Source organism: Ascaphus truei, chromosome 14 (assembly GCF_040206685.1).
Source record: "Ascaphus truei isolate aAscTru1 chromosome 14, aAscTru1.hap1, whole genome shotgun sequence".
NCBI classification, from domain to species: Eukaryota; Metazoa; Chordata; class Amphibia; order Anura; family Ascaphidae; genus Ascaphus; species Ascaphus truei.
The window spans coordinates 42,839,902-42,859,231 of NC_134496.1; the positions used below are offsets into that span (position 1 = coordinate 42,839,902).

Genomic DNA, 19,330 nt, shown 5'->3' on the forward strand with positions numbered 1-19,330 from the left:
GAAATATCTTTCTTTAAATGATAAATGTATAGTGATCATGAGCAGTAAGTATAAATCAGACAGTAACAGCCCTCTGACATAGATAGTTCAGTTTAATATGAGTAAAGGTGTTCTAAAGCTTAGCACCCTTTTTGTGTATCCGGGCCTTAGTGGGCTATGGGGCTTATTCTACAGTATAAGCTTTGAAAGTGCCAATCAGCGCTGTTCGCACGGAAAGCCCCATTCACTTCAATGGGGCTTTCCTTGCAGACGGCGCGGATCAGTGCTTTCGGAGCTTATAGAATAAGCCCCTATGTATGAAAGTCACTGGGCTTTAAAACTAGGGCAAAACTAGAGCAACACCACTGCATCAGATATATTAAAGAAAAAAGTCCCGAAGTATACAATGGGATTTCTTGCTTGGATAAATATGGCCTGCTTTTTTTAGTTCCAGTTTTTTAGACTTTGGTACAATGCACCTTTACAATCCATACATTACATTGGTGACTGAGGCACAGGGGGCTTCGCGATGCTCAAAGTCCCATTGTAAAGTGGAATTCGGATTCTAGCCGCAGTCAGGCATTTCAAAACTAGTGTCCCCGAGTCGGCCACCATTACTTTTGGCAACATGTTATTTGACGAGACATGTTGATTGGTTGTGCAGATAACATCTTCCCTGGCTCAATGTAACATGTTAGGCACAATACATCATTATTAAGTCATCACTTCAGTGTTCCAAGTCTTAGCATCTGATTCTTCAAGTCACAGATTTATGTAATATTGCATTAGAATAGCAAGACGGGTGAGGGTGAGCTTCTCAATCTGATAGAGGCTATCCAAGCATATATTTTTTAACATAGAATTGAAGCAGGGGGTCTCCGGAGCTGAACCCCATTCATTTCAGCTCCGGGGACCCTGTGCTTCTGGAGATACTTACCTCCATTGGAGGTTCAAGTAGCCGCTACGCTTGGCTAACATGGTTCAAGTAATAGCAAAGTTTCAATGCTCCGGCGTCCTGCGGACCAATAGAAAACCATGACATCATCAGGTTTCGCTTCCTATTGGCCCGCGTGACACGGGGGCTTTAAACTTTGTAGAGGTTCCCGGCACCCCCATTGGAGGTCTGTATCTCGGGAAGCAGGGGGTCCCCGGAGCTGCAATTAATGGGGTTAAACTCCGGAGACCCCCTGCTTCAAACATATGTAAAAACTATAAGTATGTAAGAAAATAAAAAATGGCTTGGATTGCTCATTGAAGAGGTCCACACAATCATGGCTTTTGAATTTGACTTGATGATGGCTCCAAGGACCTCAACTGACTAAATGTGTTTAGAAGCCCAGTGATACATTACCCAATGGCTGATATGTACAATATTTATAAAGTACAGATGATTGAGTTTTATTTGAGGGTCATACAGTTCAGGCCTTTAGCAGGTTTTAAATACATACATACTTATATTGGAATATGCTGAATGCTCCCGCTGGTCTACCTTACTTAAAGATCCTACTCAATAAAGGAAGAGAGACACTTAATGATGCATTACCTTGAGTTCTCACTGTTAAATACATGTTACCCTGCTTCACACCATATTGAATAGTGACCTAACTGGGACATTAAACTCTGATGAGTTGATGTCATACAAAGGTTTCAATTGAATCCATCACACTCCTTCTGCTTTAAAAGAAGATTAGACCTTTACTACATGCACACAAAAAAATCTGCATGGCACACAAATGATGACGTTTTTGGACCAATATATATGGCCCATTCATTCACAAGAAAAACTAGTCCTGCAGTATAGCACTAGGAGGCTCGTAGGTTCCTTGCAGACGAGGAGTGCACCTTGCTGGGTGTAATCCAGAGAAATAATAGAATACACCTAAAATATCCAATCAATTGACACTCCTAAGACACTGTAATAACCAACTTTGGGGCCATTCCTTGCTGTATTTAATGACATGTGCAAGAGGCTCTGAAGCAAAAAAATCTGTGATCTGTAGCAGGGGGCTTCATGCTCTCCTGGGGGTCTCTTCTATGTCTGAGTGATGACATCATCACCCAGAGAGGAGCCCAGGGATGGCAGTGTAGAGCCCCTGCTGAGAAACAAATTCATCCAGGAGACTCAGGCCGCTCCCTGCTGCAGGAGAGAGGGGGTAAACCAGGAGGCCATGTATATCCTTTTGAAGGGAAATGCATTTGCAACATTTGGAATGTTTACAATTGTCATAAGGACAGTGAAGGGGTTAAAAAAATTAACCTTTATTTGTATGTATGTCTGTCTGTCTGTCTGTCTTTATATAGCGCCATTAATGTACACAGCGCATCACAGCAGTAAACTCGTGACATAATAATATAAAATAACAAATAATACAAATAACACATAATGGGAAAAAGTGCTTTAGACATAAAAGTAACATTTAGTAAAATCTAACAATCTTACAATCTAATTGGTAGGTAGGAAGAACGTACAGAGACAGGAGGAGGGATATTTGCTGATAATATGCATTTTTAGGAGTTCCTACTGAAGTCGTTGGCAGAGGCCCCGCGCTCGTCCACAAGGCACTTAAATTAAAGGCGTGTGTGATGCCTCGGCAAATTCCGTTACCTTATCTTCAGCGACGCGTCACCATGGCAATGTGACGTCACATGACCCTGTGGCATCATTTGACGCCGAAACAAGATAAGGAGGGGGCGTGAGCCGGAGAGGAGAGCAGGCAGGGGGGCGCAGGCGGAAGTTTGCGCACCCCTGACCTAAGCCGCCGATTGATTAGTTATCCTGTAAGCGCTGAGCAAAGATCCCGCTTCCCAGGATTCACTTAATGGCTGCCTTTCAGTTTTAATCAATCCTTCAGTGAGTGTAACTCAGCAGCTACAATGTATTCTTATATTACTACGGTGACATTATCTATTGTTACAGTTTGCAGCTCAAACTGCTGGGAATATTGGCAATAAATTATCACAAACAGGAATGTGTTGCAAATATCTTGCACTGCTGGGGACCTGTGCTAAAGCCTGCTATAGAAATCAAAGGATCTATAATAAAACTCATTAAAAATTGAATTAAAAAAAAAGTAGCAAGTATTATCTAATACTGCAGAACTGATTTATTTAAAAAAAAAAAAACACTTGTATATTGCTTGGATTGCTCATTCTAATACTAAATACCCAAATACAAGCAACACAATACCAAAGCAGGCTCACACTCCAAAAGTAGTAACCTGTTTACCATTTATATAATTTGCATAGTCTTATTCAGAATAAATCCCACTGCACATAACAAAACGGTTTAGTCCTGTTTAAATGGCATTGCATTAGGGAAGTTAATATGTGGAATTCATTAACCACGGAGACTGTGATGGCAGATACATGAGATATCTTCCAAAGAAAGGTTGGACATCATTTTTTAGAAAGGAAAGGTATACAGGGATATACCAAATAAGTAAACATGGGAAGGATGTTGATCCGGGGAGTAATCTGATTGCCAATATTTGGAGTCAGGAGGGAATTTATTATTCCCCTTATGAGATATCATTGGATGATTTTTCGCAGTTTTTGTTTTGTTTGCCTTCCTTTGGTTACAAATACTGTAAATACAAACACAGGATAAGTATCTGTGTCTAAATTTAGCATAAATTGAACTCGATGAACATGTGTCTTTTTTCAACCTCATCTACTAAGTAACTATGTAACAAAGTAACTATGTAACTATGAAACCTGCAAAACTTCAAAGGAAAAAAGTCAACCTGGAATGGTATGTAAATAGATCCACTAGAAAGTAATTTTTCAATGAGGTACCCATTAAGAATCATAGTTTTTTTTTTTTACATTGACCACAATTTACATTATGGTAAGTATCAGGTATCAGTCGGGTTAAAAATGGTATGTTCCTGATAGTCAGGATTCCAAAAGTTTGGAAAGAAAATTCACTGGATTTTACCACTTTAATGCCAGCCATTCCAAAGTTCTGCTGCACCATTATTTAAAATGCAAAAATAAATAGCATCTCTGGTGGGAAAGTTTAATAGTGTTATACAAACACACACACACACACACACACACACACACACACACACACACACACACACACACACACACACACACACACACACACACACACACACACACGTGCACACACTTTAAAGGCACAGTAGAGAATAAAAAGTTATAGACACTAGAAGCAATGCACGTTAAGTGAATTACTTTTAGATATCCCATTTAAATGCCGGATATGGTGCATGTTACAATCATTCTACTTTGTAGCTTTTCTTTCCGTGGTTTAACCCTGTGCTGATAGAAGTACTCATAGCAGGGAAGAGATTAAATGTTGGGTATTCATGCACAATGACCCTAGTCATTTGCATAAACAACAGTCCTTTAGCTTAATGTGCAGCCGAAAAGACTGAACTTGCCAAGAAAAGACTTGCCAGGCGGGCTTTTATACTTTCCCAGCTGAACAGAGCTTTATTTCAACTAGTTTGAAAAAACATTTGTGTAGCCAATTCATAGATTTACTGATTCCAGTGAGTAAGAAAGAACATCTAAGAGAAATGTAGGGATGACAGAATGGTTGATAAAGATCTATTTATAAAACCCCATTTCTTAATCCTCATGTTATCCTTAATCCGATGGGGCCATTCTTTCACAAGAGTGCATGGCCCTGCATTGGATGACATTTAAAAGGATGCCGGTTCAAACCACAGTGCGGTCTACTCATCTCCCATTCATGGACAGAGAATGGGGAAACCTTTACTTATGCAATATATAATTAGAGATTATGGCCTGTTTTAGGACTAAAAAGTGTACTAAGGTTTCACACTATTTAGTACATTTGTGTCTGTGTCAATTATGGTCTAAAATCTACATATGAGTAAGTAATATCAATTCTATTCAATTATCTCATGCAAAGTACAATATTTGGAAAAGGAAAATGCCAATGGTATGTATTTTGCAGCAAAATTAACACGAAGAGCATCATCTGAATCAATCTATCAAGGTTTTTTGACCCTATTTGTATCAGTATGTAATATAGCTAGTCTTAATGTTCGAGTTATTGAACTCGAGTCTATCAATCTGCATCAAATATATCAACCATATTCTTATATTTGTGTAGCTCCTGGTTTCTATAAGTGGTTAATTAACGTAAGGGGTTAACTGTGTAGGCTCACTCAGGTTACACACCTACGCTCTCTCCCTTGTGGTATATGATATCAGCACTAAGGGTATAAATAGCCACACCCTTGTTCCAGAAGCAGGTTCTTCAGAGTTCTAGGCAAAGTATCCTCACCGGGGAGAAAAGACAGCGGTCACGGCCGCACAGCAAATGAACAAGGCTCACTCTTTGAGAAAGGCCCTTTGTGGCTGAAACGCGTTAGAGTTGCGGGGGGTGCTTCCCTCTCTCTCTTTTTAAATACCCATGGCATAATAAAGATTTTTTTATAGCACAGTCCAGCCTTGTTCATTTGCTGTGCGGCCGTGACCGCTGTCTTTTCTCCCCGGTGAGGATACTTTGCCTGCAATTTCCACTACACAGCTTGGAGCACGCCGCAGACCGGACGGACGTTAAAGATTCCAGTGAGTTATTGATTTTTATTTGTTACTTCATTGCAGAGTTCCCCAGGTGTTGTGGCTCATATTGTGCGAGACTCAAGGGGTCTGGGAGGGTCCACGGACTTCCCCCAGACATCCCCAGATAGTCACTGCCAGACCACAGCCCAAATAGGGGTTATTAATCTCTCTATACTCTGCCCCTCTGGACACAGCAGTATTTTTTTCAACTAAGTGGTTTAAAGCCCTGCAGCACTGGCTTATTGAGGGGTGAATGTCCCTCAATGTTCTCTTTATTTCTTCAGAGTTCTGACTGGGGTCCTCAATGTAAGTCCTGTATATAAGTTCTACAATATATGTCTAGTCTGCAGCTAGTTATGTCTATGTCACCATTTGTTATTTTACAGTTTAGTAACATGCCCCGATCATTATCCAGCGCTTGTTAGAGGACCAGGATGCCTATGTTTGTAGGAGAAGAATGCAGTCTCATAGGGTTGTCACCACAGCCAGCTGTCCGACTATTGAATCGTCCTAACAGGAAGGTTCTTCTCGCATCACTGTCTCCCTACAAGCTATTCTATTTCATCCTTAATACAACGGGTACCTAAGTTAGGTGCTTCCCCTGGAAAGGACCAGAACCTACTATACAGTGATTCTCAAAGCTTTTATTTGCCACGGGTATTGTGTTGTGTACATCTATGTGAATTATTTCTGGAAGCATGTTCAATAAACACACCTTATTTTATGAGGTTCCTAGCGCCCATTTCTATGTTGCACTTTCATTCTCGCCCGGGCCAGCCCTTACCCTACGCCATCCAGTGGCAAGAAAAAGTTTGTGAACCACCTAGGATTTTCACATATTTCCAAACTAAATATATCCCTCCTTACAGAACTGCTGATCCTTGGCTGTTACTCTGGGGTTCTTTGTGACTTCCTGGATAATTCAGCAGTTTGTTCTTGGAGAGATTTTGATAGGACGACTGCTCCTGGTTAGAGTGACTGTGGTCTTGAACTTTCTCCATTTGTCTGACAGGGAATTGGTGGAGCCCCAAATCCTTAGAAATGGGTTTGTAACCCTTTCTAGACTGACGGGCACTGCTTTTCTGAGTTCCTCAGAGATTTATTTTGATCGTGTCATGGTGTGTTTCCACACACCTGTATGGTGAAGACCAAACTCACAAAGTTTCTGATCTTTATATAGGGTGGGGCCTCCCAAACCACACCTGAAGATCTACCTAATTGTTTAAACACCTGATTCTAATTATCCATTCTAATTTAGCTGCTAAAATCAGGGTTTCACTTACTTTGGCAAATATCCTGACTCTTAATTCCTCATTGTTTGTCTAATTCATACATCATGTTGTTTCAAAAGACATGGAATTGGTTAATATAAACCCTATTGGATATTGTAGACAAGGCTGATTTTGATTTAAAAACTATGGAAGGAATTTCCGTAATTATCATTGCAGTTCACAAATGTTTTCTCGCCACTGTATATGGCGGAGAGACTGAGAAAGTACTTTATGGAGGTATCTCCATAACGCCCTTCGGTAGGAGGGGTGGTTATATTTGCTATAACTGAAATCAGAAAGATGTGCATTGATTTCTTTGTTTTGACAAATACATGTATCTGATATGAATTGATCATATATTGAAGGTGTACAGGGAAGTCATAACCGGAAACCTTTTTTTATATATGCCCATAGTCAATAAACACATGCAGTTTATAAGAGAATTTACTGTTGCCTAAAATTATATGAGAGCAGTTCAGTGAGTAACGACACTGACTCTAAACAATGACACTGTTTGAATCAGGGGAGCCTGGTTCAGCTCCTTATGACCTTTGGTAAGTCACTTTATCTCCCTGTGCCTCAGGCAGCAAAAATTAGATTGTAAGCTCTACGGGGCAGGGACTACTGTATGTCTGTTAAAAATTCATATGTGCCGCGTACTGCGCACTATACTGTAATTGTGACGTGCTTTGAGTCCCATTGGGAGAAAAGCACTATATGAAATAACGTTATTATTATAAATGTATTATTAGTTCAAATTACACCGGAAAGCGTCTCACACATCTGATATACTGTAGAAAAGTTATTTAAAGGACGCAGAGACAAAGATGCAGACAATAATACAACACTGTGTTGTTTCAAGTTCTATTCCACTTAGCAACATATATTAGATTTGCAAATAAACAAAAATATTTTTGGGAGCAGTTAACAGACAAAAATGTTTCAAGCAATCTCCAAATATACTTAGCTTATAGCGCTACTGTACCTACGACCCCTGGTAAGATACCGTTCTAATGGGCATTTCAACAGTACTTCATACAGTACATCTACATTTTTAAGCCTGCTATACTGGCCTGGCTGAGTGAACTGGAAATGTAGCCACGTATGGGGTATCACCTGTTAAGATGGGACTTTTTCAACACCCTACATGAGTATTTCTTTTTCTCCTGTGCTGTACACAAACATTCTGCAAATCTAGGCTAAAACCTTCAGCAACCTTTTACAGGCTAATCGTAAAAAGTTTCAGTCTAGCTAAAACAATAGCAATAAGCCTAATGGGTTTATTAGTTCCTGTTACTGTCAGGAGTCTGCTACACCTTTCCCTTTGCTTTCAATACAATAAATGGCACAGCAAAACTGGTTTGGCCTGCTGAACAGCAATAATACTAACTGGCTTCAGTTTATATTGGAGAGGTTTGTTGGTGTTGAACTGTTATTTGCATGTGGGCTGTACTGTGGATGTTCTATTTTTTTACCCGATGGCTGCTGTAATTAGCACTATTTATATATAAAATAACAAACTGTGGTCATTTCAAAAATATTTCCTAAAACCGACAGAATTTCCACTGAATGGATTCCAAAGTGAAATTAGTAAAAGGGTACGTCACCCCAATGTGACATAAAAACCAAGCCAAATATGTTTACTTTAAGGGAATGGTTCGGCTACAAAATTATTATTTTTTAATTTGGGCTATATTTGCTTTAATAATACAGTTTAGATCAGGGGTGAGTAAACGTTTTACGTCAAGCCCCCCTTTTCATCTGTGATATTAGTCGGGTCCCCCCTGCCCGATGTAATCCAAATCATATGAGGGAAAAAAAACCTTGTTAATCGGTATACAAAACCTGTATAAATGTGAATACAAATACATACAAATTCTTGCATATTTAAATATTTTTCAATAGCAAAACATAACAAATTTGATGTTTTTTTTTTTAAATAAACCAATGTAGTAGTATAATAAGATAATACTGACTGCAATTTTTTCAACTCCTTTCTCCCACCCTCATCTCCTCTCCCCCCTCCTCATCTCCTCCTCCCTCTCCCATCCCCTCTCCTCTTCCCTCTCCCATCCCCTCTCCTCTTCCCTCTCCCATCCCCTCTCCTCTTCCCTCACCCCATCCCCTCTCACCTTCCCTCACCCCATCCCCTCTCACCCCCTCTTCTTCTCCTCTCACCCCCTTAACAGTGCCTACCCGGTTTCGGTGGAGGACGAAAGCAGGAGAGGAGGGCCGCGGGAGTTGAGCAGTGCGGAGGTAGATGACGGCGGCAGGAGAAGAGGACGGTGAGTTGCCAGAGCAGAGCAGGGCCAGAGAGGAGGAGGAGGATGGCCGGGGAGGAGGGTCGCTGTAACAGCGGCAGACACCGGAAGTCAGTGAAGACTTCCAGGTCGGACCGCTGGGACCCGCTCATCGCCGTCTAACTCCTCTGCCTCCCTGCTCCCCTCTGGCGGCCCTCCATTCCTTCTCCTACCGTCCTCTCATGGTGCCCCCCTTAAAAACTCTTGTGACTCAGAGTTTGTACACCACTGGCTTAGATACTACATATGTATAGTATTAATAAACAAGTCTAATCCATTTTATAAAACATAATGGAACCAGTAGAGTTGGTAAAAAAATATCCTGTCTTAAAGCTGCAGACGAAGCAATATTCTACATGTGGGTTTTAATTAATAAATCAGTCCTGTACTATAAGAAAATACTTGTAGCATTTTTTTTAAATGACTCTGAATGACATTTTTTATGTATTATAATGTAACAAGCATTCTTGTCTCTATAGCAACAATTTACAAAGTCACATCCCCTTCTCTTTTGAAACAGGCTCTGGCACACCCCTTATTGAGTCCTGCCCCCTCTTAGCAGTGCACCAATTGTATCTAGTGACTGCCTGGTCACATGATCTTCCCCACAGAACTTTGCATCTTTGGTCCTCTTCTGCTGCACAGACAGTTGAACCCCTGAACTGAATCTTCGCCGATCTATCACAGGAGAATGGATCGATCAGCAATTTAGCTAATAACTTATTATATGGATTGTATTGATGCGCATATTAATGAGAGGGGGCGGGGGGGGGAATCAAATTAAAATAAAAAAAACGCAGCTTGGACTGCTGCTTTAAGAACTCACTTTCTTTAGAGCAGTGGGACCCACATGATTTAGAATTAGCTATCACATACTGTGTGCTCATCTGCATGTCATTTCCCAGAATCCCTGGCTGCAGTGAAAGCGCTGTATGCTAAGATAGAATGGGTAAAAGCAGGATTGCAGACCTGAGACATGTGAATGTGCTCACACGTGATATTTTTATTTGCTTTCACCCAGGGAGATTCTCAAAACGCAGACAATGCTGCGTTAACTGCTATTGACTTGAATGAGTTGTGATAACTCTTATAATAATAATAATAATAATAATAATAATAATAGCATGTTCTTGTATAGTGCTGCTAGTTTTACGTAGCGCTTTACAGAGACATTTTGCAGGCACAGGTCCCTGCCCCGTGGAGCTTACAATCTATTTTGTTTTGGTGCCTGAGGCACAGGGAGATAAAGTGACCTGCCCAAGGTCACAAGGAGTCGACACCAGAATTGAACCAGGCTCCCCTGCTTCAAACTCAGTGCCAGTCAGTGTCTTTACTCACTGAGCCGCTCCCTCTTTCTTATCAGAGCTTAGTGAATCCTGGCCTCTGTGTTTCTCAGCCCTTTCCTCGGGTTTCTCCAGCCAGGTGGTGATTAAATCTCACACACTTGCATACAAGATAAGTACAAATGTGTGATTGGCATTAGGCCCTTCGCTGGTTACAAATCAGGCCTGACTGGTGTTGTCTGGGTAGAGGGTGAAGGAACAGAGCTTCAGATTCCTGGCATAGTTCACTCTTTATTCCCATGTGTAGTATTAATGTTTATTGAGATTTTCTTTTCACTTAAAAATACAAGTACATGCAGGCATTTAGAGTTATTGAATTATTGTAAGGCATGTATTTAACAAGCTCATTCACAAGACATTTTGGAAGTGGCTCCCAAAGCAATGTGCTATGAAGCTGCATTCAAATAAATGGAACTGCAATCTTCTCTAGAACGGGGAAGGCGATTTCACAGAATAATGAATAAGGACAGTCAGTCTAAATGGACTGTGTCAAACGTCATCAACGGATCAGTCAAGAAAAATCGACCTATGATGCTTTTCCTTGCATAGAACGTCATGGTATAAGTGGATGGTGAATCACTGTATGGAACAACAACATGATATTGACTAAAGCGAACTAAACACAAGGCGATCTGTGAAAAGAGCATCACATTTCATTAGAAACGTTTTATTTATCATGCATGTTGTCCAGGAAACTTACAGTGTAAGTTCCCTTCATCTGCATAGAAATTAATAACGAGAAGCAGAAACTGGGGGTTAAATGTATATGTACATTGGCAACTCCAAATGAAAGCTGTAAGCAAATGTGACATCCCAGGGGTCCAGGCATGCACGTATGTGTAAATTTAGCAATAGTCTGCAATGCAGGCAGGAGGAAGTGAAGTGCTCTCTTGCTGCTGTAGGGACTGAGAAAATATCTCGCAGAGAAATGCATTGCAAAATCCTCCAACATGCCAGGGATTAAACATTAATGGTGGACATTCAAAGGTTACTGCACACATATTGCAAATATATCCAGATATTTTTACACATGAAACAAACCACACTCCTCCCAATTTGCTGGAAATTAAAATAACCCCGATATTTAGTAATTGTACCACACTCATTGCAAGTGGGCCTGCAAAGTCATTCTTTGTAGCACATTACAGAGTCCACGGAAGAAACGGGCTCGTTCATTTTCTTTGTAATTCACTTAGTGGCACAATCCCTTCTCTCCAATTTAAGGAGCAATTCATGCTTTTTTGTTTTGTTATTTCTGTTTTTTTAACATACGTTCGAAGCAGGGGGTCTCCAGAGTAGAACCCCATTTATTTCAGATCCGGAAGACCACTGCTTTCCAAGATACAGAGCTCTCTGAAGGGGGTGCCGGTATCCAGACAAAGTTTAACGCTCCAGCGTCACGCCGGACAATAGGAACCCGAACCTGATGATGTAACATCTTCCTATTGGCCTGCAGTGCGTGGGAGCGTTAAAACGCCACTATTACATGAATTCTGATAGCCGAGCGACACACCCTACGGAGGTATCTCTTGAAGAAGGGGGTCTCAAAAACTAAAATTAATGGGATTCAGCTCCGGTTCAGACACCCTACTTGAAACCTATGGTAAAAAGAAATTGCCAGCTTGGATTCACTCTTTAATAATGAGAATGCGGTAAGGGCTTTGCGTGCTATTTTTTGTCAACATGTTGCATTCACCTCAACCTCTGCATCAGGGGAACGCAAACTTTTTAAGCTGCGCCCCCCTGCCAGGCCTCTCCCGGTCTCGCGCCACTTCTCCTACCTTCCATGTGTCAAATGACGCTCTCGGGTCGCGTGACATCACGTGACCCGCGGCGTCACAACGTCACGACCCCGCGGTGTCATTTGACGCTGCGTTGCCATGGAGACGCGTCTGAAACAAGGTAAGTTTCCTTGTTGCAGAGGCCTCGCGCGATCCCCCCAGCATTAAATGCCTAAGGGAAGAGTGCGGGACCTCTGCAATGGCCCGCGCGCCCCCAGACAAAACTCCCGCCCCCCAGTTTGCACACCGATGCTCTACATCATACCCATGCAGTAACTCTAGATGCTCAGAGATTTTACGTTCCAGCCCCCCTACCACCCCCCCCCAAAAAAAAAGAGGACTGTACATGAGTCATGTGGCTAAACTAGGATCAGGAAGCATAACTAGAGTAATTTAGGGGGACAAGCTGTGCTGAAGTGGGGACATTTGGAAAGGAACTTGCGCACACAGACATGTAACTGACCTGCTGAGAGTTATAGATTACTAATAATATATTAAAAGTGCTGTACATGTCTGACTGCTTTGTCAAAGTGATGGTGAAGATGCACTTCCTGTGAGCTCGTGGCTGCAGTAGGACTTCACAGATTGACAGCTGTCTTCCAACGGATATTACTTTTTTTACATTGTCATCAATACAAAAATAAATATGAATAGTCTTTATTGTATCTAAAAATTATTATTTTTTAAATGCAAATATGTGCAGAACTCCCCAATATTTTCTAATTTGAAGAAAACAAAAATCATCGACATTTTTCAGGATATCAATATCCTACATGTGTGTTTTTCTTAATAAATCAGTCCTGTACTATGAGAAAATACTTGTAGCATTAAAAAAATACAACTTTGACATTTTTTATGTATTATAATGCAACGCACATTTTTTGTTTCTATAGCAACCATTTACAAAGTCACATCCCCTTCCTCTTCCGAAACAGGCTCTGGCACACCCCATTTTGAGCCCTTCCCTCTCTCTACCAGTGCACCAATTGTATCTAGTGACTGCCTGGTCACATGATCTTTGCATCTTTGGTCCTCTTCTGCTGCACTGACAGCCATTTAGTGAACCCCCGAGTCGAATCTTCACCGATCGATTACAGATAACGTATAGATCGGCAACTTAGCTAATTGCTTATCATTGTGTGGATTGTATTGATGCACATATTAAATGAAAAAAAAAATAATAATTAAAAAAAAGACGCCCACTGCTGCTTTAAAGGAGAAATCCACACTCTTTCTTTTTGTAATTTTCTTTTCACACAGGATTGAAGCAGGGGGTCTCCAGAGCTGACCCCCATTAATTTCAGCTCCGGGACCACGTGCTTCTGGAGATATTTACCTCCATAGTAGGTGCCCGTAGCCGCCCTGGCTGAGCCAGCTGAGCTTTAAAGTTTAAAGCTCTCGTGTCACGTGGGCCAATAGGAAGCTGATCCTGATGACGTCACGGCTTCATACTGGCCCGCAGGGAGCAGGAGCTTTGAAACGCCGCCATAAAGTGAACCCTGTTACCCGAGCAGAGCGGCTATCAGCACCTACAACTGAGGTAAGTATCTCCGGAAGCAGGGGGCCCCGGTAGCTGAAATTAATGGGTTTGACTCCGAAGACCCCCTGCATCAATCCTGGACAAAAATAAAAGTAAAAAACTTTGCAATCCAAACCTGGAGAAATTTGTGTATATATCAGGTTTTGCCAGTGTTTGATAACTTTGGCATTTTTCACTAGCTGCTCATTTCCAGAATACACCATAAATGCAAATATGCTGGAATGTTTCACCCACCCCAATTACCAAGACACCCACAGAATATTTGGAAAACATTACTGACCAAACCAACGTAATTTAGCTCAGTAAGTCTTGTAGGAATTTGACACTGATATGTTACATTCTGCTGTGTACTGTATCTCCCACAGACCAAATGACTCCCCCCACCCCCCTCCCCACTACTAGATAATATTGAACACTTTAAAGATATCGTTACCCAAAGATATTTGATAATCATTCTCTCAATGATTGGTGGGCGCTAGTTGACACCTCTCTTGGGCCAGATCCACAGAGCTTCATTAACTGAGATCACGTTACCAAAATCAGGAACGGAAATTATTTCCCCCCCCCCCCCGAGGTTAACACATATCCACAAAGCTAAATTCTATGCAAAAACAACACATGTTGTACATCTCATTAGTATGGGCGTAAACATCACATTAAGTTAGTTCTAAATAACTTTCCTAAAGGTTGCATCCATCCACACCCTGAAATGATGGGCTTTGGAGCGCGAGAGAGTGCGCGAGAGAGAGTGCGCGAGAGAGAGTGTGCGAGAGAGTGCGCGAGAGAGCGCACGAGAGAGCGCGAGAGAGAGAGAGCGCGAGAGAGAGAGAGCGCGAGAGAGAGAGAGCGCGAGAGAGAGCGAGAGAGAGAGAGCGCGAGAGAGAGAGAGCGCGAGAGAGAGAGAGTGCGAGAGAGAGACAGCGCGAGAGAGAGACAGCGCGAGAGAGAGCGTGAGAGAGTGCGCGAGTCCTATTTTGCTAGAATACCAAGTGACGCATATACTACCGCCCAAATACTTCTTTATATAATACGTGAACAAAGCAGAGATTCATGAGACACCTGGAAAGCATGCTAATTTGTATATACAAGGTATATTGAAATGAATGAAATTAGCATATTTCCCAGGTACTGCTGCGGCTAAGCTTATTCTCCAGCTTACCCGCAACTGTTCAGGGCTTTTTTTTTTCAGCCGCTGAACTCAGCCGCATCTCGGCAGCGCGCCAGCCCATCTCCCGTTCAGCGCTAATGGCGCTGAACAATGAAGCGGGCGCGCTGAACAATGGAGCAGGCGCGCTGAACAATGGAGCGCCTGCGGTGCTAAAACTAGCGCCGACAGTAAGAAAAAAAAACGCGTCTGCCCGCACATTTGAAATACCCGCGGTGGCGGCCGCAGGAGAATAAAGGCGTCCGCCACTGTAATTCAGGTTTATCTCAGTTTTATTCACAGTTATCTCTCCACGTATTGTATGAAGGAGTGTTTGTGGATGTATACATGTCACTTGGTACTATGGCAAAATAGGACACTCCTCCAAAACCCAAATGTAGGGTCTGGGTGGGAGTAACACCACCTTTTGGTATGATTTTTCTAACAGGAGAAGGCTCGGTGAGTAAAGATACCAACTCTGATAATGACATAGAGTTTGGCTCTGGTTTCAGCTCTTAGTGACCTTGGGCAAGTAACTTTATCTCCCTGAGCCTCATGCACCAAAAATATAGATTGTAAGCTCATCTGGACAGGGACGGCCTATATGCTGTCCTATATGCTGCATACAGCGCGCTATACAGGCGGGACCCACTAATACGGCGGGTCCGGTTCCAGGCCCACGCCGAAAAGCAAAAATCGCCTTAAAGCGGAACATTGCATTATGTGCTCTGCGTGTGGAGAGCTTGGGCTGCATGACACAACCTGACGCGTTGGGGGGCGGGGGAGGGGAGTAACGGACGCCGTATTCGTGGAACGCCGAGAAGCGGGGCCCTACTGTACTGTAATTGTGAGTCCCACTGGGAGAAAGGCGCTATATGAAATAAAGTTACTATTAACTAATGTAACATTCCCGTTAAATCCGGAACAGAACTTTGTGGATAGGCATTGTTAGGGGGTAACGCCTCGTTTGCATCTCATTATCCCTAATGTCCGTTATAGTTTACTCAATGCCCTTTTCGAAGCCGAAAACATGATTTAACATTACGTTATTCAGCATTGAAGATGCACGTTCACTCACTTTACGGAGCTCTGTGGATCTGACCCGTTGACACTGGTACCTGCCCTGTGAATGTTTCACGGACTGGAAGGTTTTTGTCCCATGACAGTTCCCCGTTCAGGTTAGGTAAAACTTCTAAAAAAAAGTTTTTAGAGCAAGGGGTGGACAACTCCAGTTCTCAAAGGCTACCAACAGACCAGGTATTAGGGATATCCCTGCTTCAGCACAGGTGGCTCAATCAAAATGACTGGGCCACCTGCGCTGAAGCAGGTAAATCCTTAATACCGGACCTGTTGGTGGCCCTTGAGGACTGGAGTTGGCCAACCCTGGTGTAGAGAGTTCTGCCGTTTTAAAGTAGATTTCACCTCTACTGTATATCAAAACCTAGCAATTAAAGGACCTAAATGATCCCACTGTACTTAAAACTTGTAGCTCTGATGCAAACTCAGGGAGTACTGCAGACGTTCGGCCACACTATTTTACGTTACAGCGATTGAACTGGAAGAGTGAGTTCTGGCCTGAAAATCCTGTGTCTTTCCTGAAAATGTACACGTCTAATAAACAGCAGGGGGAGGGGAGGAAAGAGGGGAAGAAAACTCCACTTCAGAGGAGGTAGGATCCCAAAAGCTCTGTGAAGAGGACATTCCTGTGAGATAAGCGGATGTGCAGTTATATCATCTGCAAACACTTTCTCCTGCTGGGGTTAAGCCCTATATTTCTTTGGGTTACAAAGTTAATACATGCGTGAGGTTTAGTATTAGAGAGCTAACTCTGAGCTCTGTTTAACTTCCTTTCCCTCCAGCTACTGTTAACTGTTTTTTTTTTTTTTCAACCTAAGGGGGGGGGGGGGGGGGAATCCACACTGTGTGCTTGTAGTGGGAAACGGATTTAACCCATTCAGTTCCATAAAACATTATGGGAATGAAAGGGGAAATGATAACAATACTGTATTTAGTTTAATAATGTCTGTGTTTTTATTCGTGTGTTATTAAAAGCAAGTCACCTGAAGCCAAGGACATACTTGAAAACGAGAGGTAACTCTCAATGTGTTACTTCCTGGTAAAATACTTTATAAATAAATAAATAAGTATTGCCGGGCATAATTGAAGGTTGCGTCCTTATATTGAAGCCCTGATACACTGCTTGGTGCTGAGACGGTAAAACCGGCATTTAGACATCAGTTCAAAGTTTTTTTTTTTTTAAAGTTGCAATGAAGTAAATAACAGAATGATAACGTTAATAATGCTAAAAATAAATCCAAAATACAGTCAATATAAAGAAACTGTTTTTCAAAGCAATGCCTTCTCTGCTATTTCTAATATTGATTTCTTATGTAAAGCTGTTGCCGGTAGTATTTCAAATTTAGACCTGACTTTTTATGTCAAGCAACATAAAGGTACAATAAATGAATTAAAATTAAAAAGGATGGTTGGAGTTTTATTCCATGGTGACTGAATATTTTCAGGTCAAAATCTTTAAGGAGCACCATGAACAATACTTTTAAAATATTTGTTTTTATTCTTTGTTAATGCTTTAGCACATATGTCATTTCCAATATATATATATTATTATTTTTTTAAATGACATATGTGCTAAAGCATTAACAACAAATATATATATATATATATATATATATATATATATATATATATATTACACATGGTAGGGCATACTTGAAAAAAATATGTGCATCTCAATGTATCTTTCCTGGTTTAAATACTTACCGAATTTACAGAAATTGGTTTGCAAATGATTCTTTTTTAAATACAGAAACAGACAAGTTCGATCCAACTTTTAAACCAAACAATTGTTGCAAAATTGTCCAATTTTTCAGCACAATCTACTTTTGAAAATTATCCGTCCGTTTATTTGCGGCGCCATCGCCACTGCGGCACGGAATGAATTAGCGCATTTTTCTTCTAACATCTTTATTTTCATTTCGCTATTTTTTTTGCCAACATTTTTTAACAAAAAAAAAAAACCTGAACCTAGCTTGTTTTTTTTTCTCCGAACCTAATTAATTTCGCAAAATTAATCAGTGCGTAAAAAAACCCCCCATATTTTCGCGGAGAATCCGAACTTATGCGCAACATTCGCCTATCTCTACTTACGTCTACAACCTTATTGCGAAGAACAGCACAGATATGCACGCAGAACCATGAAGAGCCCCAATCCATACTGTACAGGGGATTCCATGGGACATTCAGGAGACACATTGTAACCAAAAGACCATCCTTCAGACTGCTGTTGGACCAGAAAATGTACTGTGTCTACATATCAATACCTTGCAACTGTGCGGATAAGGACTCTTGGTGCTTGTGGTATTTCAGTGCCACTGCCTCCGCTTTCTGCAGCTGGTTCTGGGAATCATAGTTCACCACTGCTCCATAAATGAAGCCAAGGATCGCAGCTAGGAAGGCGAGAGCCTGGAAAATCCTTTTCTGTCTTCTGGAGCACATACCGTTTCCCATAGTCCCTTCTCATGGGATAAGCTGGTTGGGCAACAGCAGGTCCCACTAAAGTAGGCAGCTCTTGCTTAAGTGAGCGCAGATGCTGACACTGGAGAGCTTGCGCTCATTGCACAGTATGTGGCAGTCGCACTGACCGATTGCTTGGACTGCGAACTTTTATTCCTTCTTTCGGGCGCCACAGCAAACTTCTATAAAGCCAGGAATTCAGCAGCGCAGGCGAGGGATTCACATGTTCCTTTCCTGGCACTCTGTTTGGTATACAAAGTCACTCTTCCGTGTGCTACTTTCTTGCCACTGGAGGGTTGCACACAAAGGAAGACAGGATCCAGTTAAAACATCCCAGCAATGTGAGCTGCAAACTGTGCAGGGCCCTCTCTCCTCTCTCTCTCTCCCTCTCCTCTCTCTGTCTCCCTTTTTTTTTTCTTCTTTTTTTTTTTTTTTTTTATATGCTTTATTGGCACGTAACAAAATGAGCAACACAGCTAAATATAAGAGAGTTAAAAAGCCAGGCGACGTTAAGAAATATAACTAGGGTGACCAGATGTCACCGTGTAGACGGGACAGTCCCGGTTTTTAGGCCTTTATCTCGACTTTTTTGGCCACTGTCCCAGTTTTATTGGCACCGATCACGCATGTGCGGACGGTGTTCGCCGTTTCGAGCAAGCGAGGTCGGCGCTTGCGCATTTGTTCCGTTTTTTCCCGGGACTAATATGGTCACCCTAAATATAACGCCAAAAACTGCCAATAAGTCGGAAAGCGTTAAACACTAACAACCTGCTGTAAACGGGACCAGGTTTGAATATTCTCGAAAATACGCGTGAAGCGTCCCTAGTGCAAAATAACTAAATGTATTCATTCTCCTTGTTACTGTATTTTGCA

General features: G+C 41.8%; 1 protein-coding gene across 2 annotated transcripts in view; it reads right to left on the minus strand.

The window, feature by feature from the left end:
- The window catches only part of GOLIM4 (golgi integral membrane protein 4), a 61,494-nt gene extending 42,632 nt beyond the window's left edge, over positions 1-18,862 (minus strand). For both annotated transcript variants that reach the window (XM_075570632.1, XM_075570631.1), the window contains exon 1: positions 18,265-18,862. In XM_075570632.1, the coding sequence (XP_075426747.1) occupies positions 18,265-18,451 (187 nt within the window). In that variant the 5' untranslated portion in view covers positions 18,452-18,862. The remainder of the gene's footprint in view (positions 1-18,264) is intronic.
- Between the last annotated feature and the right edge of the window lie 468 nt (positions 18,863-19,330).